At 39.1% G+C, this 27009-nt stretch overlaps 1 protein-coding gene across 2 annotated transcripts in view; it reads left to right on the top strand.

The window, feature by feature from the left end:
• Positions 1-26546, top strand: part of CACHD1 (cache domain containing 1) — a 146998-nt gene extending 120452 nt beyond the window's left edge. The window contains exons 17-27 of one of the 2 annotated variants that reach the window (XM_060773667.2): positions 6560-6682; positions 9193-9292; positions 9415-9531; positions 11777-11937; positions 14935-15021; positions 15237-15353; positions 16689-16840; positions 17455-17616; positions 18729-18806; positions 19641-19742; positions 25714-26546. In XM_060773667.2, the coding sequence (XP_060629650.2) occupies positions 6560-6682; positions 9193-9292; positions 9415-9531; positions 11777-11937; positions 14935-15021; positions 15237-15353; positions 16689-16840; positions 17455-17616; positions 18729-18806; positions 19641-19742; positions 25714-25952 (1438 nt within the window). In that variant the 3' untranslated portion in view covers positions 25953-26546. The remainder of the gene's footprint in view (positions 1-6559; positions 6683-9192; positions 9293-9414; positions 9532-11776; positions 11938-14934; positions 15022-15236; positions 15354-16688; positions 16841-17454; positions 17617-18728; positions 18807-19640; positions 19743-25713) is intronic. The other variant, XM_060773668.2, reaches the window with a different exon arrangement.
• Positions 26547-27009: the final 463 nt, after the last annotated feature.

The raw sequence follows: 27009 nt of genomic DNA, 5'->3' as shown, positions 1-27009 counted from the left end.
GACTTTTTCAAAGCTAGAACAGACCTGTGGAGTTGTAATAGCTTTTTAAAATTTCCAGTCAAGTCCAACAAGAATTCAGGGGGATGACTCAGCCATTCTGATACTCAGACCTGTCCTTTTCAAATGGGGCATGTCAAAGAGACAAGACTCGGGAGCTTGGTGAGACTCAGAAACATGCAGTGCTGCCCTTTACGGGCCGGTCATGGAATTCAAAATGGTATAGCATAGTTGCCCATCCCAGATCTAGACATTTGTACACAGATTGAGTATACCTTATTCAAAATGCTTGGAATTTTGGGGATTTTTGGAATATTTGTATTTGCATGTGTAATAAAACTACCTTTTTAGCTGGCTAGGCCGAAGCCTGCTTGGCAGTGGCTTGCCTCCTGGCTGTTGTACAGAGAAGGAGGAGGAGTCAGGCTGACTCCTGATTGGGTGTAACAATCAGGGGTGGAGTCAGCTGAATGGAGGGAAAGGAGCTGTCTTATCTGACAGGAGGGAGAAGAGTCTGAGAGTTAGACAGAGAAGGATGTAGATTTTTAGAGCAGGGAACTGACAGAAGAAAGGAGAGTTTTAGCTAGTCTCTAGGTTTAAGGTATATAGTGAAGACATTAGGCTAGAGCTTTACTTAGTTAGAGAGACTAGTAAAGGAGAGAGCTGTGTCTTATTGAGCCTAGGAGAGGTTTCAAAGATACCTTATAGCCAGTTGAGGGAGGCAGACAGGGGTCTGTGCTCCAAGTAAAACTGTGTCTAATAATAGAACAGTTGGTTATAGAGACTCAAGCTGAGAAAGCTATTCTGTCAGAGAGAACTGTTTGATTTAAGCAACCAAGTTACTGCAACTGCATCAAGATTTTGTACCACTCATCTCCAACGAGTTGTTGTTATTCTCAAGTTAAAATAAACACTTTATTAGTTTACTTTTAACTGGTGTTCGCCTCAATCCATTCGTTTCCCTCAGAACTCCCTCTCCCAATAGATTTCTGAAGCCCAGTCAGCCATAAAAGTCTCAGTGCTCAAACATTCTTTTACTTATTATACAATCACACCCTTTTGGCTCCTCAGGCCGACAATTCTGAGGTGGTGGCAGCTATATTTTTACCAAATACTTCGGTCACTTAGGCTCAGCCTTTTGTTCCACGCTATATATTGAAGGGCAGAAGTGTGATCGTGGTGTCCACCCTGCCCGGATATTCCTTTAAGTTTTATTATAGCATGTATGTCCACAATGAGATATTATGGAGATTGATCCCAAGGCTAAACCCAGCATTCATATACACTTATACTTATAGCCTTAAGGTATTTTTATGCACAGTATTTTAATAATTTGTGCTTGGAATAAAGTTTGTGTACATTGAACCATCAGAAAACAACATCGCTACAAATGCCACTATCTCATCCACTCCATCCTTTTGGACAGTTTCAAATTTTGGAGTATTTTGCATTTTGGCATTCTGAATAAGGGATGCTAAACCTGCAATACATTGTGGAAGATAAACATAGTTGTCTTCTGATTCAGTCTGTATTTTTATCATAATATTGCCCAGGGATTATTTGACTTTAGTTTTGCTATTGTGTTTGCATTCGCCTTTCAAAAGTCTTTTGAAGGGTGAACTTTAATGTTCACCTTAACTTAGATTCAGCGGACTGGTACCTTTCAATGCTTTGGACTGTTTATTTATATTTATTAAATGGGGACTCAAGGCAGCTCATTACTACACAATCTCATCATCGTTTAAAACAAAGCAAATCCAAAAATGAAAAAAATTAAATAGTACTGTGTGGACAACAGTGCCCATGATCCCTTATCCTTAGCTATTTTGGGTGGGAGTGATGGGAATTTGATCCTCTGGAGGGCTCCAAATTGCAGGGGCTCATCTGTGTATCCCACACTGACCTTGTTGGGATTATAATTCTATTTGCATCCTTATATCAGGACCATTGGCTCCTTTAGACAGGTGGGCAACTAATGTAGGAGGGAGGGTGTGTTTTCAACTGAGGTGGAATCTCAAGGAAGTGATATTGCCATGTCTCCCTGGACCGAACTTGAGCTAGAAACATAGAGAGAATATTCTCTTTGGCTTGTATGAGGCTTCTTGTGAATCTCTGACATGGCTGCAAGCATATTAGAGAGAACTCTTCATTACAACTCTGGGATAAATTTGCAGCCGAATACTTTAAGTCGGGGGGGGGGGGGGATGGCATTAGATGACTGGGGGGAAATGGAGAAGCTCTTCTCTCCCCACTCCCATCCTAACTGTTGTAAAAATATGCCAGTATAAGCTCTCAAAGAGTGTGTTTTATGGCCCTTTGATGTGTCAGTTGCTAAGGCAACAATATGCAGTCTTGAGCTGTGGAGCAAAACAGGGGTATCGGCAGACCTCCACGTATGGGCAAGATGTTATCATTCATTCACGGCAGCTCTTGCTACTTCTGCATCTTTTAAGCTTTAGCTCTCTCACACAACACATACCAAATATCCACACCGCCTTGTCTGTCTCTACTTTAAACTATCACGACTGCCCATCTAAGGTTTCCTGACCCAAGTCTCTTCTTGGGTTGGTGAGAGGGCTTAGAGATTTTCCATGATCATGTAAGAATTTCCAGCTTCGTTTAATTTTTAAGGCCTCTACATAGTTGAAAGGGTAAAAAAAATGGAGGTAGGGGGAGAGAGAATAATTGACATGTTGGCTCAGGAGAATGAGAAGGTAACTGACAGTATGAAATTTAAGGAGCAGAATGCTAACGGCATACTGAATTAATTTGGGGCATTTCCACTCGGTCGGTGCCTGTTCCCTCCCAGATTGTATGCATATTTGTTTCACATTTGCCACCCATAAAAAAACAGGATACATTTCTTCTGTGGAAATAATGCATTTTGAGGCACTGTCTTGCTTATTGCTATTCACAATCTCCTATCCTAACTTAGAGAAGAAAGTTAGACATTTATTGTGGTTTAAGCTTTTTAGAAATCCACCACGGTGAATGCCCTAGGTAGGAAATGTTGTGCGTTTCTGGGGAGAAAAGTAACTATTAAGGCAGGACCAAAGAGTTAAGGAGAATGACATGCAAAACATACATATGTTACTTGTTACATTAAGGTGTAACGTTAATAGTTTTATTAGGACATAATGGGGATAGACAGAACATGAACACTACCTTGACAATCTTAGTTATTAGGCCAGATATAAATGTAGATTTAATACTAGACAATCCTATTCTTGGATTGTATCTTCCCCCCAAGCATAGCATATGGAGAGGGAAAATGGGAATTATACTTCAGCATCTAGGAGTCTACATGATCTCCATCCCTGTTTTGGTGAGATGGGATCTGGAGAGTGTTTTTATGCCAACCATAGGAAGTCTATAAAATAGCCCAAAGCCTTAAATCCTCCAGAGGTTTTGGATGTTGTGTGTGCCCATAACCTTTCTGAGGATGACATGGTCTGCCGGCGTATTTCAACAACATGCTGATACTTCTTTAGATAGGCAAAAATCTACAGTACCAATAGTATCACAATGTATTTTCAATTTGTTGTATGTGAAATCCAACCCCTCTGAATGTAGAGATGACACATCCCAAGCAAAGATTTATGTGTTTCTTTTCGTGTCAGGAGCAACATGAGAAACTGCAAGTTGCTTCTGGTGTGAGAGAATTGGCTGTCCGCAAGGATGTTGCCCAGGGGATGCCTGGATGTTTGGTGTTTCTACCATCCTTGTGGGAGGCTTCACCTATGTCCCCGCAGGAGGAGCTGGAGCTAACAGAGGGGGCTCATCCAGCTCTCCTTGGATTCGAACCATTGACGTGTTGGTCAGCTGTCCTGCTGGCGCAAGAGTTTAACCCATTACACCACTGGAGGCTCCTAGCTTTATGGTTAATCCAAATATCAAAATACTACATTTAGAGTTCCCTTGAGAAAAGTCCACTAATTACAAACTACTTCAGTCCATATTAATTTGGTTTGGAAACCAAGATTAGTATGGTTTCCAAATCAATTTCAAGGATTTATTGTGGTTTATCCAGATAGCTTTGGTGCATAGGACTGCATTATATCATTATTTTAAGAGACACAAATATTACATCTGTTGCTGTAAAGGGCTTGATTTCATATACCTTTTTAACATTTAAGAAGTGTGAATTATCTCTTCCATCCTGGGGTTGAATCATAAAACTTTGTTACAGAGGGAGAGAGTAGAAACATACATTTGACAAGACCTTCTTTTCAAAAAAATATAATTTTATCCATCAACCAGTTCAGTTGAAACACTTGAATGCAAAATGATTTTCGACTTAAATCCAGGTTTTCTGACCTTGCAAAAAAAAAAAAAAAGATGACCTTTCAGCTATTTGGAATTTTAGCATCTTTACAGGGAATTCATATTCCGTTTCTCATGATGGGAGGATAAGTGAAAAGCTGTGAAGAATTTTAATAAGCAGAAGGTCTGAAGGCCACACAGTTCCCCAGAAGCTGAAAGGAATCTGATCCTTTAAACAGCATCTATCCGCAGAAGGCTTCTGTATTTCTTAACTGGTGTAATGCTTTGGGGAACCTGCAGGCTCTGACATAAGCTCGGGGTTTTTTTATTTTTTACTTTGTTTTGTTTATAGTCTGTCTTAAGAAACCTTTGTTTAAAACCTTAAGTTACTTTAAAAGTTGATCTAGCAGTGCTCTATTTTAATGAAAAACCAGTGTTGATTTTAAGATTGCTCTATGCCCTTGCAGTTTTGACATTCGATAGTGTTTTCATGAAATGAATGCTTCAGCAAAGATCAATTTTTCAGGCAGAAGAGAATGCTATGAAGAATTGGTGTTTGACTTTTCATGTGTCAAGATACTTACAAAAAAAGAGCTCCAAGAATGTTAAAAAGCAAGCTCCAGTCAGAACGATATGCCAAATCTTGGTCTCGTGTCAAGAAATATAGGATAAATTACAATGCAGATTTTAAAACTGTTATTCTTCACCTATTTTGCCAAATGGATGCAAAATTATGGGTCTTTTTTAGTTTGGATACATAATCCACTGACATGCTCAGTTCCCTGCCTTGAAATAGCATACATTTTAGAGAGTACACATTAATATTGTTTGGGAATCAGAATCCTCTGAAAAATTGTGTTTCAACATATACTGTATATACTCGAGTATAAGCCTAGTTTTTCAGCCCCTTTTTAAGGCTGAAAAAGCCCCGCTCAGCTTATACTCTATTATTATTATTATTATTATTATTATTATTATTATTATTTTAATCTATTTATTATTATTGTTACATTATCATTTTACTCTATTATTATTACATTTATTATTTTACTTTATTGTTATTATTACACTTATTATTTTACTCTATTATTACTCTTATTATATTTATTATTTTATTCTCTTTATTATTATTCGAAGGATACATAAGCACATTTACATTGAAGAAGGTTAGAATAATGGTTTAATCAGAGTTGAACAGTCTTATCTTACATTACACTTTTATGTAAATATTCAAAAACATTTATCCTACTGATGCCTCAATTAATGTAATTTTATTAGTATCTATTTTTATTTTGAAATTTACCAGTAGCTGCTGCATTTCCCACCCTCGCCTTATACTCGAGTCAATCCGTTTTCCCAGTTTTTTGTGGTAAAATTAGGTGCCTCGTCTTATATTCAAGTCAGCTTATACTCAAGTATATGGTAGTTGAGTTAACATTTTGGCCATTTCTTTCAGGGATGGAGAATTTGTAGCATTGTATGGTTTATAGAACTCAGGCTTTGCCAGTGCAAACAATTGGGACAGATCATGGGAGTTAGAGTCCAGTATTGTAGGGCTCATAGGACAACAGCCATAGCCCGTACAACTAGTGTGGAGGGATGATGTCTTTGTTATAGATGAGTTGGGAATCCTATTTTGTGTTAATGACAGTGTGCAGGAAGCTTATTACTAGTGAACAAATGAGGAACTTCTCAGAGAACCTGGTTCTCAACGCATCTATGAACAAAGACAGGAGTGTTATTGGACTGTAACTCCCATCATCCCTCCATACAACACTTTCTGTTATCTTCTGGAGATGTTTCTGGCCACTTATCCCTCTGCACAAGTGCCAATTATGTAAGTGTAAGGGCTTACCACTTGTAAATAAATCACGTACTCAAGAGAAAGATGATATTTACTGTATTTCTTCAGTTGTAAGACATGCCTTAATTTCAGTACCACCACTGCTTACAAAAATACATAAAATGCATCTGCAATTGTAAGACTCACCCTAATTTTAGAGATGTTTATATAGGGGAAATAGTGCATCTTAAAATTGAAGAAATACAGTAATTTATCAGGATATATCAGATAGCCTCTCTCTGCCGCTCAGCCATTTAATATCCTTGGAGACAGAAGGAGAGTCTCCTAAGTTGAGTAAAGATATAAAGGCTTGCTTCTGTGAGCCGATGAGAAACTGAGGTTAATTGGTTATAATTTAAGACTGCTTGAGACTGCTTTGGGTACTGTAAAATATTAAATGTTTTGGACATTTTCTCAACTACCTATCTCTCAAGACCTGCACACTTTTTATTATCATAGCTCACAAATGTCTTCTGGCCATTCTGTTGCTGTGATGGGAATTGATTTTACCTTGAGGTATTTTTACAAAGTCCTAATGGAACTCTTGCCAGTTTGCAATCAAGATGGAGGCAATAAAATAAGGTAAGCGTGTGTTTTTTGTATCTTTGGTTCAATTATAGTTTGGAGTTCTAAAACCTAAAGTTTAGTTGCTTGTTTGAACCTTGCATTACAAGTTCAGTATATTATTCTTACTAAACCTATTCACAAACTTGTGTCAAATTTGAAAATTATATCTTATAAAGCATTTTAATTAGCATCCGAAGGAAGATAGTCTGCAGTGTATCCATAAAACTTTATAGGGTAGGGTGCAAGTTATCTGAATAACTGTATCTTATGCAAACTTTGAGATCTTCAGGGCAAGTTCTTCTCTTGGTCTGACTATATTCATAGGCACCTCTGGTAGGAACATAATAAAAACAAGGTCTTCTCAGTAGTTGCTCCCAGAATTTAGAGCTCTCTTCCTATGGTGATTGTGCTGGCTCCTTCCTTGTTATCCCTATGTTGACAAGTGAAATCTTTTCTACTCCAATAAACTTCGGGGAACTGACTTAAAGGCTTTCAGTATTGTGCTGTTCCATAGATTTTGTCCTGCCTTTTTACAAATTTACTTTTTGTGGTTTTAATTCTGAAATTATGTCACCACATTTTGACATCTTATTTATATTGTTACATAGAATCATCGAATTCTAGAGTTGGAAGAGACCCTAAGGATCATCCAGTTCGTCCCTTTGCCATGCAGGAACATATTATCAAAGCACTTTCGACACATGGCCATTCAGCCACTGCTTAAAAATGTTCAGAGAGGAGAGTCCTCCACTCTCCAAGGCAGTGCATTCAATTGCCAAACTGTTCTTCCCATCAGGAAGTTCTTCCTAATGTTCAAATGAATCTCTTTTCCTGCAATTTGAATCCATTGCTCCATGTCCTAGTCTCCAGACCAGCAAAAAAACAGGCTTGCCCTGTCCTCAATGGGACCTCCTTTCAAATATTTAAACATGACCATCATGTCATCTCTCAGCCTTTTTTTCCCCTCCAAGCTAAACATACCCAGCTACCTAAGCTGTTCCTCAAAACCTTTCAAAACCTTTGATCGTTTTGGTCATCCTTTTGTGGACACGTTTTGGTTTGTCAATATTTATATACGGGTTCCTTAATCTTTTAATTTTTGTAGCCACCTGGAGTCCCAGTGTTTGTGGAAGAAACAGGCTATCAGTGAACTAGCAATAACGATGACAGCAGCAACAATAATATTGGAACAGCGTAAAAGCAATCCCCATCGACCCTAGTGCTCCTAATATATATTTTTAACCAATATGAACATTTTGCTACTGAAATTAAATAGCAAACTGCTTAATGCTCTATAGTCGATTGTGATTATATTAGCTGGGATAGTCAATATCATAGTTGACAAATAATGAATGCAAAGGAAGGCAAACATTGGCTAGGTGCATTCATGTAGTTGGATACACAAAGAAAACAGCATTCTGCTGGATCTCCACATAATCCCACACTAATCTGGGAGGATGCTCCTTTGTACATCTGACTACAGGAGCACAACCAAACACTGTTTCCTCCCATCATCTCCCAGACAATATATGACTGAGGAAAATCTCCAGACAACAAAGTAGGTTGAACATTTTGGGATAAGGACAGGAAGTAGAGCTGTGCCTGTCAGTAAAGGATTTCTGTCATTGTAAGTGTATCTCAGCCATTTTCAAATGATGACCACTCCTTGCATTTTGGACTAATTACTATTAGGCTTATATAGAGTCATCATAAATGTATTTTAAACACATTTCATTTAGACTTCAATATCAATTTAATAATAATTAATCTAGTATGCTGGACGGGAAGAGGTGTGTTATAATAACTAGCAGTGAGTTTTATTTGAGTGTGTCACCTTCAACCTTAGAAAAGACCCCCAATCTTATGAGAGTTGTTTTAAAAGGAGAATTGTGTGCAGACTGCACATGACAGTGATAATGGTGCACCAAATTGAACTAAATTCCACATCAGAAACAAGACTTCATGACTGCATATATTAAGGCAGTGGTTCCCAACCTTTTTCTGACCAGGAACCACTTTGACCAGGGACCACTTTCCAACATTAGTATCAAAAGGGTTACAAATCAGTATTTGGTCAACTTTAGATTCGATTTGGTTATTTGGGGTGCTGGTAGGCCACAAACCACAGATTGGGAACCACTGTATTAAACCAGTTAAGTTCATTTGAACACGTTTGCTCAAACTGGTTATGGGATGGGCAAAAGGCTATGCAGGACACAAATATAAATTCCAATCTATATTTGGAATCTTATTGAATGTCTTAGTGCTTCTGCTATTTTACCAATAATTTTCCACAAATATTTCACTATACTTTTTCCATCTTTTCACCCATGCAAGACTGGACTATCTGCCTAATCAATCAAACAAACAAACAAACAAGTTATGTGCAAGATGATTTTCTGGCTATCTCCAAATTTTGTAATTTCACAGGTTCTGCTACAATATTACATTCAATATTACATTGTAAGTTTTGATGTATAGGCATTGTGACCTTGATTATATTTTTATTCTTTTCATTTTGCCAGATGTTTTATTATGGAAGACAGAGGATACCTAGTGGCACACCCAACTCTTATTGATCCCAAAGGGCATGCTCCAGTAGAACAGCAACATATTACACACAAGGTTTGTCTAAGTTATGGTGATTTTTATACATACACACAGCTGTTAATTTAAAAAACTTGTTTGTAATGTTTTGTGGAATTCTATTTCTATTCTATGTAAAACCTCTTACCTTTTACCTGCAGGAACCTCTGGTGGCAAATGATATCTTGAACCACCCAAACTTTGTGAAGAAAAACCTTTGTAATAGTTTCAGTGACAGAACAGTCCAGAGGTTTTACAAATTTAATACCAGCCTGACGGTATGACTTCTTGAGTTTTTAAATTTAGTTTTCTGGCTTAGGATTGACTTTTTGTTAGGCTGACTGGGTTGCTGAAGAATATTTTTTGAAGTACTTACCACTGTATACAAAGGTAGCATTCTAGTATATAGAATTACAAGTTTTGGGAAGACCAATTGACTGCTCAGAAGGCTGATATAGGACTTTTGCTAAACAAAATTTCTATTTAGTGCTAGTGCAGTGGAAAGCCTTACCAGGGTACCAGCACACGATTATAGGAGAGGAGAAAAATAGTAGTGTCAATTTACACACTACTCCCTTCCAAATGTTACTGCCCAAATACGGTGAACATGTTATGGGGTGGGTAGGGGGTATCGCATGATGGTATCTGCAAGTAGTATAAACATAAAATGTCTCATTTGTTAGCATATATCTATGATGTAACCACACATGGCAAGCTCTGTACAGCTTTGGTCAAAGCATCTTAAAAAAGGTTATAAAAAATCTGGAAAAAGTGCAGAAGGAAGCACCAAAATTATTATAAGACAGTTCAACTGTCCTTCAAGGGAATATGAAGCCACCTAGAATTTGCTTATATTCAGAAAGAAAAACGAGCAAGTGAAGAGATGGAAGAGATTTAGAAAATTGTACATGAAATGGGAAGAGACAGTATTCTTAAAACTTCTGCCCCAATTCTAGGGCCCAGACTTATCCAGTGAAGTTGATTCACAGAAGATTCAGGACAGAAAAAGGACTTTTTCATCACACATATTCAGACAGTGGAATCTTCTCTTGTAGCATGTGGTAATGCCCATCAATTTAGAAGGCATTAGAAGGAAACTGGGTAAATTCATGCAGGAAAAAGCTATCACTATTAGTCTTGATGGATGTGTGAAGCCTTCAAGATTGTAAGCAGCAGGCTTTGCTGATCAGTTGATGAGGAAGAGCAGCAGGCAAAAGTTATATTCATGTTCTCAGTTGGCTTCCCATGAAGCATTCAGTTGATCCTGTGGGATACAAGATAATGGAATCAGTAGGCATTTGGTCTCCTGCAGTTCTCATGCTCCTACTGTTGGATAGGTAATGCCTAACACTAGCCAACATATATTTTGGTGTCTCAAAATATATGTTGGCTATTTGTGAGTACAGTTAATAATAACAATAAAACTTCATTTATATACCATCCTATCTCCCTGAAGGGACTCAGAGTGGTGAACAACAAAATCAGCATATCTTCAAAGCCGTACAACAAACATAAGTAAATACCCATCCCACCCAAATCTCAAAACAAATACACATTTATACCAAAAGTAAGAATCATTAAAACAGATGATAGCAGATAAAATTTACAATTCTATAATAACCCTTGAAAAACAACAAAAACAAACAGGCAGAGGATAAAAATTACAAGTTTATTACTGTCAGCAGCCAGGGTGATTAGTTATTTCTATGCCCTGTTTTAGTTGGGGGTTTTTTCAATGAGGCTAAAGGGGAGACTGCTTTGATCTCTTTCGGAAGGGAGTTCCAGAGGCTGGGGCAATCACAGAGAAGACCCCCTCTCTCATTCCCACCAAACGTGCTTGAGCCTTCTGATTCAAAAAATGGCTCTAGTTTTTGAGATGGCATATACCACTCTGGTCACACTGCATGCCCATAAATTTTTTTGATATTTGAATGTAGTGTTTAAATCAGGCACTGGCAAGGTCGGAATTCATAATAACTAGCAAATCTCTGGTGTTAGTGCACCTTGTGCTTCCTTACAGCTTGTAGAGTGGAGAAAGAACCAGTCCATAGAATTACAATGTAGCATTATTCTTTGAATCTGAGACTTTCTAGTCAGAGAATGGGCAATGGGTACCTTGCAGTTTTGGCCATTAGCAAATTAAAAAAAACCATTGTGGCATAATTGATGAGCTTTTCTAAGCAAACAGCTACTGGGTGTGTTTCCATTCCTAGTCATCCTTATTATACTACATATTTGACACTCACTTTATGGAGTTTCATCCTGATCACTTCATTCCATGTGGTTTGTTTGCTTTTGAGTCTGATTAGTCTATACATTGGGGGCACTTTTCTTCTCCTGGCTAATGAGAGCCACACAGTTCCTGTAATGGAACAGTGTCATCTCACTTTGCACTGTAAAGACTTGTTTGCTTGCTTGTTTTAAATTATATTTTAGGAGATTTATCTCTGATGACAGGAATGCTTCACCTCACCAGGAGACATGTTCCCTGCCACACGTCTGACACGCTTTGCTTTCTCCTAGGGTGATCTGACAAATCTTGTGCATGGCAGCCACTGCTCTAAATACAAGCTGACAAGAATACCTGAGACCAATGCCTTTGTTGGAATAGTAAATGAAACTTGTGACTCGCTTGCCTTCTGCGCCTGTAGTATGGTAGATCGGCTCTGTCTAAACTGTCACAGGTAGGAGGAATTTCAAATGAATTTTGATGGTCACATTGTACTTACTTAAAATGAATGCATTTTACTCGGCACTAGTGTCACAGCATCTGCATCAGTGCCTGTTATAATAACACAACATTGGATGATGTTCACAATTAGTACTAGCTCATTTGGAAGCAAGTATATAACACCAGACTGTATGGCATAGTGGTTTGAATTTTGGACAACTCGAGTGACCAAGATTCAAATATTTGCTTAGCCATAGCAGCCCATTGGGGGTTTTTTTGTGTGCCAGGTGCGACTTGAGAAACTGCAAGTCACTTCTGGTGTGAGAGAATTAGCCGTCTGCAAGGACGTTGCCCAGGGGACGGCCAGTAGTTTTAGCATCCTTGTGGGTGGCTTTTCTCATGTCCCCACATAAGAAGCTCGAGCTGACAGATGGCAGCTCACTGTGTTCCCGGATTCGAACCGCCAACCTTTTGGTCAGCAGTCCTGCTGGCACAAGGGTTTAACCCATTGCGCCACCAGGGGCATCCACTGAAGGTGAAGAGTTGGAGGTTTAAGACAGACATACGAAAGTTCTTCATACACTACATCCTTAAATGACTGAATATATTGCCATAAGACATTGTGACAGACACAGCTTTAAAGAGGAATTAGAGACAATTATTGAGGGGTTTAACCTATTGTGCCACCAGGGGCTCCATTGGAGTGATCTTGACCAAGTAACACACTGTTAGTCTCAGAAGAAGTGGCAAATCTCGTTGGAACAAACCTTGCCAAGAAACTCCCATGTTAGATTCACCTTAATCTTATCATAATTTGGAAAGAACTTGAAGGCTCACAAAAACAACTATCAATCCCAGAAAACCCACCTAACCTGTTTACTTGGTGACGTAAATTACCCAAGTTTGGTCCTTAGGTAATCCACAGGCATATTTTAAGCCCTTTTTATTCCAAAACAAATGCAGTTTAGCTAAATGTTGTATGCTTAGTAAATATTCGGATAGAGATTAAAACATTTTCTGGTACGTGGTGATCGTGGCAGCTTCAATTTTCACTTGAGATGCCTGGTACATTCTTTCATCTTCCTTCCAGTGTAGAGAGAGGGGCATCAGCCATTTCCTCAGGCTGCCTGGCTTATTTGCTTGTTTGTTTTATGCAGCTTTAAGCTGCCCAGTGTCCAGAGGGATACCATCTGTTAAAAATATACAACAAATAAACAATAGAACACTGACTGAAGAAACAGAATATAAAACTAACAGCTGAAAATAAAACCTTCCAGATTGTAAAACCAAATTAAAGCCAGTACCCGAATAAAACACAAGGAATCAAAAATGAGTATGAAAAGGCTTCTTTTAGCACTGTAATGTACATTTGCATGGATTATATATATGTAGTTAGACCCCAGAAGAACTTGAGGCCAAGTCTTTCAGTCAGTGCGTAGTGCAAAGTTTGCTCTAGGCACTGTCAGGCCATTATATGCTAATTAAGGTGGTCAGTTGAAACATTCACACCTAGCTCCAGCAAAAAAGAATCCTTTGTCTCACCCTGGTCATTCCACAGATATATAAACCCTTTTTCCTAGTTCCAACAGACCTCACTACCTCTGAGGATGCTTGCCATAGATGCAGGCGAAACATCAGGAGAGAATGCCTCTGAACCATGGCCATATAGCCTGAAAAAACCTACAACAATCCAGTGATTCCGGCCATGAAAGCCTTCGACAATACAGTGCATAGTCCTTTTGCAAGATAGGACAAAAGGATATTTGCTTCTGGACTGATACCACAGTTTGGTGCTTACATTAGCATAGGGTTTCTTGCAATTTCCTGCCACTTTCTGAGTATTCAGATGATTGAATTCTTTAGACTCTCCATAGTTCTGGTTTGTAGTTGTGTGCCTTCAAGTCATTTCCATCTTATGGCCACACTAAGATGAGCGTTTCCTACATCACAAAAAATGTAGTACAGCTCTGGAAATGGTTCAGAAGAATACATCCAAAGTGATCTTTGTTAATTCTGCTGTGAGGAAAGGTTATTATTTTTGGGTCTTTTTAGTTTAAAGAAAAGGGTGAAAAAGGAAGAGGCGTGCTAACGACTGCAAAAAAAAAAAATGACCTGACAAAGAGGGGCTTTTCTCCTTTAATTTTAATAGTAGCACCCAGTTTCATCCATGATTTTTTTTTCTTTTTCATGTCAGGAGCGACTTGAGAAACTGCAAGTTGCTTCTGGTGTGAGAGAATTGGCCGCCTGCAAGGACATTGCCCAGGAGACACCTGCATTTTTTACCATCCTATGGGAGGCTTCTCTCATGTCCCCACATGAGAAGCCGAAGCTGACAGATGGGAGCTAACCCGCTCCCTGGATTAGAACCACCAACCTTTTGGTCAGCAGTCCTGCTGACACAAGGGGCTAACCCATTGCGCCACCAGGGGCATCCACAGAAGGTGAAGAGTTGGAGGTTTAAGACAGACATACGAAAGTTCTTCACACACTACATCCTTAAGCGACTGAATATATTACCATAAGACACTATGATAGACACAGCTTTATAAGGGAACTAGAGGCAATTATTGAGGGAAGGACTATTCATAGCTCCTTGTTCTAATGGCAAAGTGGTAATATAGGACCAGAGTCAACAGTGGAAAAAGGCAGTTGTACTCACGTCTTTATCATGGACTTTCCACTGGCCCCTTGTTGATCACTATATGAATTTTAGTCTGCGTTGAAACAATCCAGTATAAATGGGTTTAGGTCTTAGCTTCTTACAGCAGTTACATTGACAATAAATTCAGTGCAATTTAATTGCCCAGGAAAACATAGATATCTTGTAGCATCTATGCCTGGTGAATTTTTTAGTTAAATTGTACTTTCTCAGCTTTGCAGTGAGGAGAGAGACCTCTTGTCCTCCTATCTTCAAACCGTTTCATAACCCAACATGTGAGAGCTATTGGGAAGAGATTGTGTGATACTTGATAAGTAGTGCCAACTTTTGTTCTTTCCTTCCTTCCTGAAGAATGGAGCAGAATGAATGTGAATGTCCGTGTGAGTGCCCTCTGGAGGTCAACGAATGTACTGGAAATCTTACAAATGCAGAAAGCAGGTAAGCAATGTTGTTAGCATTGTAGAAATGGTCCTATAACAAACATTCCCAAGAGTTCTCCTTGGATTTATTTCTTCATGCGGGTCCAATGTGCAATGTGCTTCTAGGTAATTGATCGCGTTATTGTATTTTGGTAATTTTCTTTTCTTTTTTTTAGTCTTCTTTTTTTAAGTTTTTGTTCACTTAATTTTCACTGTGCTCCTATTAATACACAGAAATCCCAGTTGTGAAGTCCATCAGGAACCTATGACTTTTACAGCTGTTGATACCAATTTACAAGATGCACTTCCTCAATGTATTAATACACGGTGTAATCAAAGGATGGAGAGTGGGTAAGTTGCATTATTTTTCCTTTAAAAAGTTGTTCAACAGGAAAGCACAATTTCCCTTTACTACATGAACCCCGGTGGCACAGCGGGTTAAACTGCTGAGCTGCTGAACTTGCTGACTGAAAGGTGACAAGTTCAAATCTGGGGAGCAGCGTGAGCTCCCGCTGTTAGCTCCAGCTTCTGCCAACCTAGCAATTTGAAAACATGCAAATATAAGTAGATTAATAGTTACTGCTCTGGCAAGAAGGTAACAGCGCTCCATTCAGTCATGCTGGCCACATGACCTTGGAGGTAGCAGCAACCCCCAGAGTCAGACACAACTGTACTTAATGTCAGGGGAAAACCTTTACCTTTACCTTACATGAACCACAAAAATAAATCACAACTGAAACAAAGTTAAAAAGAAAAAGAAAAGCTGCATCATAAACAGGTGTGGAAACCAAATTTCCACATCCTAGGCAGACCAAAGATTTATCAACCTGTCCCACCAAAATCAGAAATGTACTTCTAGTTTTTAAAGGGAGGATTCCTACTTTACTTTCAAAAGTAGTCACTTCCTGGGAGGTGATTCTCCATATTCTCTTGTTACGATGTTTTTTTTGGAGGGGGTGGGGGTCTGAAATTTCTATCTGAAGCTCAGGGAGATGCTTAGATTTAATATTGGTGTTTTGAAGGGGAAAAAACAGAACTACTTTGATGTCTTTAACAATACTGGTAAATATGGTAGAACTAATTTCTATATTTTGCTTAGCTTCTACATATTAAGGGGCCCCGGTGGCACAGCAGATTAAACCACTTAGCTGCTGAACTTGCTGACTGAAAGGTTAGCAGTTTGAATCTGGGGACCGGGATGAGCTTCTGCTGTTAGCCCCACCTTCTGCCAACCTACCAGTTAAAAAAAATGCAAGTGTGAGTAGATCAATAGGTACCGCTTCAGCGTGAAGGTAATGGCACTCCATGCAGTCATGCTGACCACATGACCTTGGAGGCATCTACAGACAATGCCGGCTCTTCAGCTTAGAAATGGAGATGAGAGGCACCTCCCAGAGTCGGACACGACTAGATGTAATGTCAGGGGAAACCTTTACCTTTACCTTCAGCTTATTATGTTGCTTGGGAGAATATGATAGATCATTATCATATTGCTGTGCAGACCAAAAGCCCCCTCCACCAAAACTAGAAATCCTTTCATATTTTACAACAACATGTTGTCCTGTTATAAGGAAGATACACACTTCACTTGGGCAAATAGAAGGTTTATATCACTGGTGGTTTTTAGGATACTTGAAGCAATATCCTAACAGTATTAATTTTTAATGTCATCTCTTTATTTTGCAGGGATTGTTTTGGTGTGTTAGACTGTGAGTGGTGTGTGGTGGACAGTGATGGAAAGACCCATCTAGATAAACCTTACTGTGCCCCTCAGAAAGAATGTTTTGGTGGCATTGTAGGTGCCAAGAGCCCTTATGTGGATGACATGGGAGCCATCGGTAAGAATGTAGACTTTGCTGTTGTGCATGCGCATTTGATGGACTCAGATTTGGCATGAAGTGGTGCCTGGCCATTGCAGAGGCAACCCTACCAAACACCTGAGGTTGCAATTTTTTTCAAGATGTAGTCTAAGAGCCCTTCCACATAGCTATATAACCCAGAATATGAAGGCAGAAAATCCCACAAGATCTACTTTGAACTGGGATATCGGAGTCCACGCTGCCATATATTCTAATTCAAAGCAGATAATGTGGGATTTTATTCAGCTGGTGGAAGGGGCTCAGGATTGTGACCAGAACCTTCTGTCACAAAATATTGTTTGGCAACACCTCTTGGAATTTCCCAGGGCATAGTGCTCACAAAATACATTGGGCTGAGATTGCATGATATATAGCATTTAACATATCAATTGTTATAAGATGAAATGCCATTGTTGATGTGCCATCTTGAATAGGAATTTTGTGTTCATTCGCATCAGACTTCCTTTGTACATAGAAGATGGTGTTGGAGATATTTGTAGCTTTTTGTTTAGTTTTGAGGATATAAAAGGTGCTCTGAGCATTGTGTGGTGGATTTATATAAGCTTTCTTATTTTTCTCACCCTGAAATTAAGGAGACGAGGTGATAGCTTTGAACATGATAAAAAGTGCTCCAGTTGGTCCTGTAGCAGGAGGTATTATGGGATGCATCATGGTGCTAGTGCTGGCTGTGTATGCCTACCGTCATCAGATCCACCGCAGAAGTCATCAGCACATGTCCCCACTGGCAGCACAAGGTGAGCTTTTAACACAAAATGATTCGATGAGAATGATTGTATGGGCAGTCATTAAAGCTGTCTCTCCATCTCCACATTTGGGCAGCTCTAACCCCCTTTCTGACCAGGTGTTCTGTATTTTTAATCATATCCTGTAGAATATTTGCCAATATTCATATCACTCTCTTATCTGCTATTACTTAGAGTGGATAGCACTGCCCTCTGCTGGATCCAGAATTTAAACCTTTGCTGTTTTTATTAAATAACTTATTTTTTAAGACACCTGGGATCTTGTGTTTAAAAAATTGAAAACATCTAGGATCCTCTTAAATTCGAGAATATTCCATTTCTGTTTAGGACACTTTATATATATTGATTGCCTTTGAGCAAGAGTGTGTTTTGTGCCTTTACAGAAAGAGACCATGTAATAATAATAATAATAATAATAATAATAATAATAATAATAACAACAACAACAACAACAACAACAACAATCATCATCATCATCTTTATTTATAGCCCACCCTCTCTCCCCAGAGGGACTCAGGGCAGTTATTGATTACTTTACTCTACTGTTGCATTATTTGTACCACATTGTAACATCTGTTGAGTGCTACTGTTGTAACGCTAGGCAAGCAAGCATAGGAGTTAAGACAAGGCATACGTAGAACAGCCATGTCCTCAGGAAAAAAAATTAGGGCATGCCAGAAGTCTCCAAACTTTCCCAAAGGCCTCTTCCAAAGCCAGACTAGGTGGTTCTCAATGCAAACACAAGTGATCCTCTGAATGTGATAAAATACTTATTGTTTCTAAGCAAGCTGAAAAAGTGGACTTTTACAAGTTCTAATTTGGTAGATATGTACAAGGCGTTAGGACAAAAATGAGTCACTTCTGTTTTATGGCTAAACATTGGGTTTATAGTGTTGACTCAATGAAGGAGGACCACAAACTAGCAAGCTCACACCCTTATTTGCAATGGTGCAAGCCACTTGCTATAAGATTTCTGGGTCTCAGATATTTTGTATCTCACAAAGGATACGCCCACATCCATTGTCAAAGCATTGCACTCTTACAGGCTAATGCAACATTTTTCTCTTTAACAGTTGCATTTTTCTGTTTGTAATGGTGTGTAGAAATGTCAGTCCGCATGTCCAACCTGGAGAATGATAGGGATGAGAGGGATGATGACAGTCATGAAGACAGAGGAATCAGTAAGTATCTAGCAGTCACCTTGCAGTTGGAGGTGGGGAAGAATATGGGGGAAAGCTCCATGTGCTATTTCTCCCCACTGCCTTTCCTATCAAGTATACATAGCATTTTGTCATTTCTGTAACCATTGGAAGAGGGCAAATTGCTCTATAGATTTGGTGTCATTCATCTGGACCTCAACCCCAATGAGGACAGCTGCATGTTTGCCTGCGTACAGTCCGGAAACAGCAGCAGGAAAATTCTGACTTGCCTGTGGCCACCCACAATGTTTGTGGCCGAGCACTGATTTGAAGCCATGGCCAACTTTCCGTTCATTGTATTGCGCCACCACTTCCTGCCTCCGTGAATTCTTCCAAAGACCAGACATGATCTGGAGAGTACAATTGTAACCCAAGTTCAAACAGTTGTTAAATAATGATTCATGAACTGCCTTTGATTCTAACTTGCTGAGTTCTCTGCCCTCACAGACAACAAATTTGTTGTCCGACACAAAGTCACCCTCCTAGCTCTGAATGACTAGTCCAATTTAAAGGGTGTGAAACCCAGATATAAACGAAACAGACTTAAATGACAGTTATAATTCCACAGGTTCCTGTGCTTGCCTCAACAGGTTTTAGTTGCCTCTGATATCTCTGGGGTTTTTTTTTTTGTGGCAAGCCTAGTTTTTTAGGACACATGTAGGTGTGATTCACAAAATTTTGTGAGATTTAGAAATTTGGTCATTACTGGAACTTCACAGCAACTTTGTATTACTTTTATAGCATGCATTTCATAACATCATCTCTCTTAAGCGAATCCATCTGCTGAATGTATGATCCCTCTCTTTTTTCTTCTAGTCAGTAACACTCGGTTTATAGCAGCAGTTATTGAACGGCATGCACACAGTCCGGAACGGAGACGCCGTTACTGGGGCCGATCAGGAACAGAAAGCGACCATGGTAAGTTGGTGAAATTTCTTATTGATGTTTGTTTTGCAACCTCTCAAATGACACTTGGTAAGAATGCAAATCAGTCATCAAAGTAAGCACTTCCAATGCCACCAGTTGTTCATAGTTAAAACAATTTTGGCATTTTCTGTTCCACAGTAGGACATTATCCAGAACTGATGCTATTTTTGTAGCAGTGATGTTCTAATGTGACTCTTGTAGCTTAAGACCCTACTCGGTATCTAAATTACGGAGAGGGCCGAGATTGTTATGTACTCCCAAACAATTCCAAGAGGTAGAACACCCCGAGTTTCCATTTCCGTTTTCCCCCATAGCCAGTTGTTTTCCAGATATCTTTCAAATCCTCTAGAAATTATTATTATTATTATTATTATTATTATTATTATTATTATTATATTTCGGGCATTTCTATCACGTCCTTCTCACCTCTGAAGAGGGACTCAGGATGGTTTACAGCAGGTAGTCAAACACACAGTTACAGTTAACACAATTAAAACAATTATAAGCATTCAATTAAAAGCGGTTTGCTGGTTCTATTATTTATTTATTTATAATTTATTGTCATTTGAAATCAACCAGATACCTTTAATTTCAAAAATTGTGTACCAAAGTCCCTCTCTTGTTGGGTTATTCTTTCCTGAATCGGATTTTAAAATGCTGAATACCTTCTTGATTCATCCAGGAAACTACAGGAAAGGAGATTCCACCTGAACATTAGGAAGAATTTCCTCACTGTAAGAGCTGTTCAGGAGTGGAACTCTTTGCCTCGGAGTGTGGTGGAAGCTCCTTCTTTGGAGGCTTTTAAACAGAGGCTGGATGGCTATCTGCTTTGAATACAATTTTCCTGCTTCTTGGCAGGGGGGGGGGGGGTTGGATTGGATGGCCTTCAAGGCTTCCAATTCTATGATTCTATATGCTTATTCCATATAAGGAACCAGCATGTTGGAGTGTTGGGCTATGACTTTAAATCCCTGCTCAGCCATGGAAACCTACTGGGCAAGTCATGCTTTCTCAGCCTCGGAAGAAAGCAAAGACAAATTCCTTCTGAATAAATCTTGTCAAGAAAACACCATGATGGCTGTGCCTTCCATTGTCATTGAACTGTGATTTTTGCCACATAATTGACCTATGCAAAATAGCTATAAGAGTTAGCAGCTGCTTCTAAGTCTTCAAACTTCTATCAAGTTGATGAGCCCACTAAAAGGATTAATGTAGTTTAGTGAGAGTTTCTGTCAGGGTTGCCAGCTGTATCTTCATATCACTTTAACTATAAATACAGATATGTTACGTTGCTAAATGCGGGGACAGGGAGAGGACTGTTTTTGTATCTGATTTCTTGGGAGACTAGAATGTTTCTAGGTGGCATCATCTCCACCCAGTACATGGCACTGAGAAATGTCTGAGACATGCGAGTGCTCACGTGGTCCAGCCTTCTCATATAGCTCTAAGGCTACAGAATGCACATGGCAAGGCTTGGTTATTTCAATATTCCTAACATTTCTGAAAAATGTGTACTTCAGGCAGAAAGTCTAATCTAGAAAAGGAAAAGTTTCCTCCAATTAAATGCAGAAGTAACACAGTGTGAGGATTAAACTGTTTTATCTGCTCACTGCCATTTTTGTAATGTACCTACCATTAAGCAAATGTCAATTTTCCTCCCTCTTCAAGAGTGTATTGTTCTGTAGAAGAAGCATCATAGCACTTGCAATAATACTATCTTTCTGGATTGGTACATCTTCTCGGCTCTCTTGGGTTGGAAATCCAGTGATGACTCTTGATAGGTTGGACATAGATCTTGTTTGATTGAGGCCACTCTGGATGGGACTAACAATTGGATGTAGCAAACCTTTCCATTGAGGAAATTATCCAATGCAATACTATTAGTGGTCATTTGCTGAATTTGAAGATACCAGGACCACACAGTAAAAGCACATAGCTTAAGAACTCCTTAGGTACACAATCATTGATCTGTTTAATTTTGTTCATTAGAACAATATTTTTAATGCAAACCTATACTATACTTTTTCTGACTAGAAAAGTATACTGTGTAGCTCTCCAAAAGTTGTTTGACTGTAGCTCTCAGCTTTTCTCATCCCTGGATATGTTGACTTAGGGCTGTTGAACAATGCAGTCCCAAGGACATTCCATAGAATTCCTAACTGCAATGTAGAAAAAGTATAGTGGTAATTCCCCACATGTTTCCTGACACACAAACTATGTATGTGCATTTGGGAAGACCATGTTATATGAATGTGTTTCATTGTGCTGAACTTTTTATATAATGGAAGGGTCCATTTTTCTTCCTTAAAGATTAAGTTAAAGTTTAGCTAGTCCTCAGTTAAGAAAGTAAATGTGTTCTTGGACTGATGTTATGGGGTTTTCTCAGCAAGATTTGCTCAGAGGGGCTTTGCCTTTGTCTTCTTTTGAAGCTAGACGGTCTGTGGGCTTCTATGGCTGAGTGGGAATTTGAACCCTGCTCTCCAGAGTTGTAATCCACCAAACAAACAGCTACACTGGCTCTGGGTCCTGCTTCTTTAACAGAAAATGTGGTGCCAGAATATAGTTAGATTCCTACAGCACAAAAAAATAATAATAAAAGCAGTTCAGTATATAGCAACAGATTTCTTATTCAAAACAAGGTCAGGTAAGTTTTGCATGAATAAACAAAAATAATTTGAGTCTTCTAGAGATCAGTAAAGACTTTTTTCCATTTTGATGCACAAACATCTAGGTGTTTGGTTTTTTTCCAACATGCTAGTAGTTGATTAAGCTGGCTTATCTATTCTGCATTTTCTGTTTTGATATTCAGGAATGGTCATTACAGAATTTGAGGCAAGTGCTGTTTTACCTTGCCTGTTATAAGCAACTACATTAGCGTCAGCTAGTGTGGAATCCCGTTCTTTCTCAGCGAAAACTGTATTGCAATGTTTACTGTAGACACAGTGCTACAACCAACATTCAACACCTGTGTTTCTTCAGTCCTCCATTGCCCAAATGCCAATGCTACTAAAACAAAAAACTTCCAGCTACACAAAGAAAGAGGAGAAAGGGAAATAGACAGGATGGAGCTAAAAACACTTTGTAAAAGGGAGCTTCACCATCAGAGGTTTTGTTAACTGGGGTATACGTGAACCACACACATACACACACACACACACACATATTCCCTAAATATGTGGAAGACAACATGACTGAATGAAGGATAAACCCATTGGCAACAACTAAAAAGAGTGATATACTGTATTACAGTAAACAAAGCCATGACTATGCATGAAATAGCATACAAATACAAAAAAGTGTATCATAAAACATATAAAATTGGTATTACAAAACATATACAATGATTTTGTATGTAATAAATGAGGAAGGAGGTAACAGTACAAAGGAGACAGAAAATATTTACTGTTTTTGAAGAAACATGCACAGGATTACTCTATATAGAATGGGAATTTTTTAAAATAGCCTGAATAGCAACACTGTGGCTTCAGAAGTAGAGCTGTCATAAAATAGTGATAGGGCAGCATCCCACAAATGCTCAGTGCATCATAGTGTTCCTCACAGTTTGGTGTAGTTATAAAGCTTTCACAGGTAGATGGGATATGTTGAATGTTAGGAAGCTGCTGTGCAGAAATATATCAATTTCATACGTTCAGTAAATTTTTCAAGTACAAATTCTATAGATTTATAATGAATTAGTACATGTTGCATTCATTTTTTCTAATAGGAATTCATTAGAAGCCGTATTTATGTTGAAAAGCAATATATATTGCCTTACATTTACTCCCATATACTTTATGGTCGGGCCCCCTGGTGGTGCAATGGGTTAAACTGCTGAGCTGCTGAACTTGCAGACTGAAAGGTTGGCGATTCTAATCTGGGAGAGGGGTGAGCTGCTGATATTAGGCCCAGCTTCAGTCAACTAAGCAATTCGAAAACATGGAAATGTGAGTAGATCAATAGGTACTGCTTCTGCGAGAAGGTAACGGTGCTCCATACAGTCATGCTGACCACATGACCTTGGAGGTGTCTCCGGACAATGCCAGCTCTTTGACTTAGCAATGGAGATGAGCACCTCCACTCAGAGTTGGACTTAGGGGAAACCTTTACCTTTACTTACTTTATGGTGTCTCAACTTTCAGGATGTCATCATCATTAAGACATTCCCTAAATGCATTCTTTGTAGCAACAAATTAGCTAAAATTATCCCAAAACTTTGGATTTTAATGGTGCTGTCTCCAGTCAGTGTTGTCATTAACTGAAAGACAGATGACATACCCAAAGCTTCAGCAGAAAGCACAAATGAGATCCCACAGTTATTAATTTTGATTTTGTTTTCTCATTATCTCAATTACAGATTGTCTATGTCCAAGAAGTCCTGGATCTTTTCAAGGAAAGATTCAATCCATCATACTTGCCCTGTAATGCTTGGGATTTTGTTCCCATTTTGCTTCTTTATTTCTCCCAAATGACAGAAGAGTAGCCAAGTTAGCAGAGATTTTTGCTATTGATGCATTAGGGACAGCTGACTTTTCTCCCCCTTTCAGTCACAAGTCTTTGCTTATTGCAAGTCAGTAATTCTTGAACATTGCCATTTTGTAGTCCTACACAGTATTTCTCGATCCACTCTGATATAGTTTATAATGTCTTAGAGAACTGGAAGCTCCTGTCTTCATCAAAAGAGGAAACTGCTGGAAGATTAAAGAGAACTTCTACTGGCTATTACAAGAATAAAAAATGCCAAGATGTCTTGTAGCATCTTACGTACCATTTCAAAATAAATATTATCTAATTTTATTTTAACATAGATAAAAGTTTAAATGTAATACAGCTTCTTCCAACTTACAGGTATTGTAACTGAACCTTTTCTTGGGAAAGTAGTCCAAGATAAATATTATACCCTGTAGAGAGGATTTAATTTCAGTTGTTTGAATTATTACGCACTTCAAAAGCTATTCTCCATTGATATTAATATGCATGAAATATGCCAATTCTTCAGTAACTTCCATTTATAGTCTATTGACCTCCTTCGAGAAAAGAAATCAAAATAGCCTCAATACACAACGATGTTTCCATGTTGCATTCTAAATATGACCATAATGTATGAAGTTTTATGTGTGGAGCTAGAATGTTAACTTTTTAAGATGGTCAAGCTACTTCTAGATTGATTGATTTATCATGTCAGAAGTGAATTGAGAATACAGTTATAATGTATAGAAAAACCACAAAGAAAGTTAAAAACTTTGCATCATGTTAAGTTTCCTTTGACCAGAAGCTGGCCACTTAGAGTGCCTCTGGTGTCAGTGTAAGAAGGTCCTCCATTGTGCATGTGGCAGGGCTCAGACTGCATTGTACTAAGTGGTCTGTGGTTTGCTCTTCTACAAGTATTTCGTGTCTGCCTCTGGGGGTTGGTGCTCATCTCCATTTCTAAGCCAAAGAGCTGGTGTTGTCCATAGACATCTCCAAGGTCATGTGCCCAGCATGACTGCATGGAGTGCCGTTACCTTCGCATCAGAGCGGTACCTATTGATCTACTCACATTTGCATGTTTTTGAACTGCTAGGTTGGCAGAAGCTGGGCCTAACATCAGGAACTCACACCGCTCCCCAGATTTGAACCTGTGATCTTTTGGTTAGCAAGTTCAGCAGCTCAGCAGTTTAAGCCACTGTGCCACCGGGGGCCTTGACATTAAGGACTCCAATTAAGGACTCCAAGAACACAATTGCATGGTACCGAAGGACCCAGAAAATGCCTAGAGCAGACATATTTTGTCAGTCATAGATGAATGAAACCATGGATACTGATTCCATGGATACTGGGTCATACTCGGTTGCCATATAGTACATTTTGTTGGATGCATTTGTCTTACTGACATGAGCGCTCATTCTTTATACTGAACATTATGTGGTTCTGAGCTTTTTGCTGCAGGATCCTATTTCTTACCATTGCATTCTTTACTTTCCAGGTTACAGTACTATGAGTCCCCAGGAAGACAGTGAAAACCCTCCCTGCAACAACGACCCTTTATCTGCTGGTGTTGATGTGGGGAATCATGACGAAGATTTAGACTTGGACACCCCTCCCCAAACTGCTGCTCTCTTGAGCCACAAGTTCCACCACTACAGGTTGCATCATCCAGCACTTCATCACAGTCACCACTTACAGGCTGCTGTCACAGTACATACTGTAGATGCTGAGTGCTAATGCCCTCTGACCTTGGGAGAGGAGGGGTGAAAGCAGCCAGGAAACACTGTTCCAGGCAACCAAGGGCGGACTTACACCAAGTGTTCTTCTATCTTGACCAGACATAGTTGAGAGTAACTTCATGAATCCTATTTCACATGGAAGCTAGACGTGCCTAAAAGGCACGGTTGGCTCCGAAGAGGAAGAGTAAGTAATCTGTGTGATGAATAAACCTGCCATAACATTCAATAAAATGGAATACCAGGAATACTCAGCCTCTAAACACAGGAAGAAAGGTTTATACAGTAAACAAAGCCTTTTGAACCGTTGTTAACTGGAGCCAAGGAAATGTTTTGCTCAGCCAGAGAGACAGAGACGACTGCTTCCCTTAACTGGAAGAACAGAAACCTTTGCTTGCAGCAAGAGACAAAGAAGATGGAGTATCCAGAAATAGTCCTTGCCATGAGGTTTCCATTTTGCAGAGTGATTTGGTTTGGATTTTTTTACACATGCACACACACAAAAAAAACTTCCTTGCTCTTACAAATTTCCTGTACGGGACCTGGGGACAGTGGCTCTCAATATTTTTAAATAAAGGATTATTTTTGTACTATTTATTGAACTCAAAACATTCGTGAACTCTGAGGGAGATGAAAAAGAGGGGATTTTTAAAAAAATGAAAAGCATTAGGAGCTCTCTGCGAATATAGCCTATGTTTTATTTGTGTTGGTGATGCTGTGGTTCTTGTCAAGAGGACTTGTCATGCCTCTGAGCAAGATTTTTCACTCCCCCCCCCCCCCACCCCATGCTATAAAAGGGAAAATGAAGAAGTTGTGTCCAGATTTGTTTACATGATTAAAGCTTGGTTTCCATGGTCATTTTGTACACTTTGAAGATGGTTTATAACACAGTATTTTTTTAGATATAAATATATGTGTGTCTGAATGTGGAAAGGAGGAATATCAATCTCCCAGCACTGAGGAATCCTGCCTTCCTTTACAGAGTCCATCTTGTTTGATCCCAGGCTGGAGGCAAGAGTCACTTCCTGTAATAATAATGCAGTGTTCAAAGAACATTC

The sequence above is a fragment of the Anolis sagrei genome, chromosome 4 (assembly GCF_037176765.1).
Source record: "Anolis sagrei isolate rAnoSag1 chromosome 4, rAnoSag1.mat, whole genome shotgun sequence".
NCBI classification, from domain to species: Eukaryota; Metazoa; Chordata; class Lepidosauria; order Squamata; family Dactyloidae; genus Anolis; species Anolis sagrei.
This window is presented reverse-complemented; position numbering and strand designations above follow the sequence as displayed.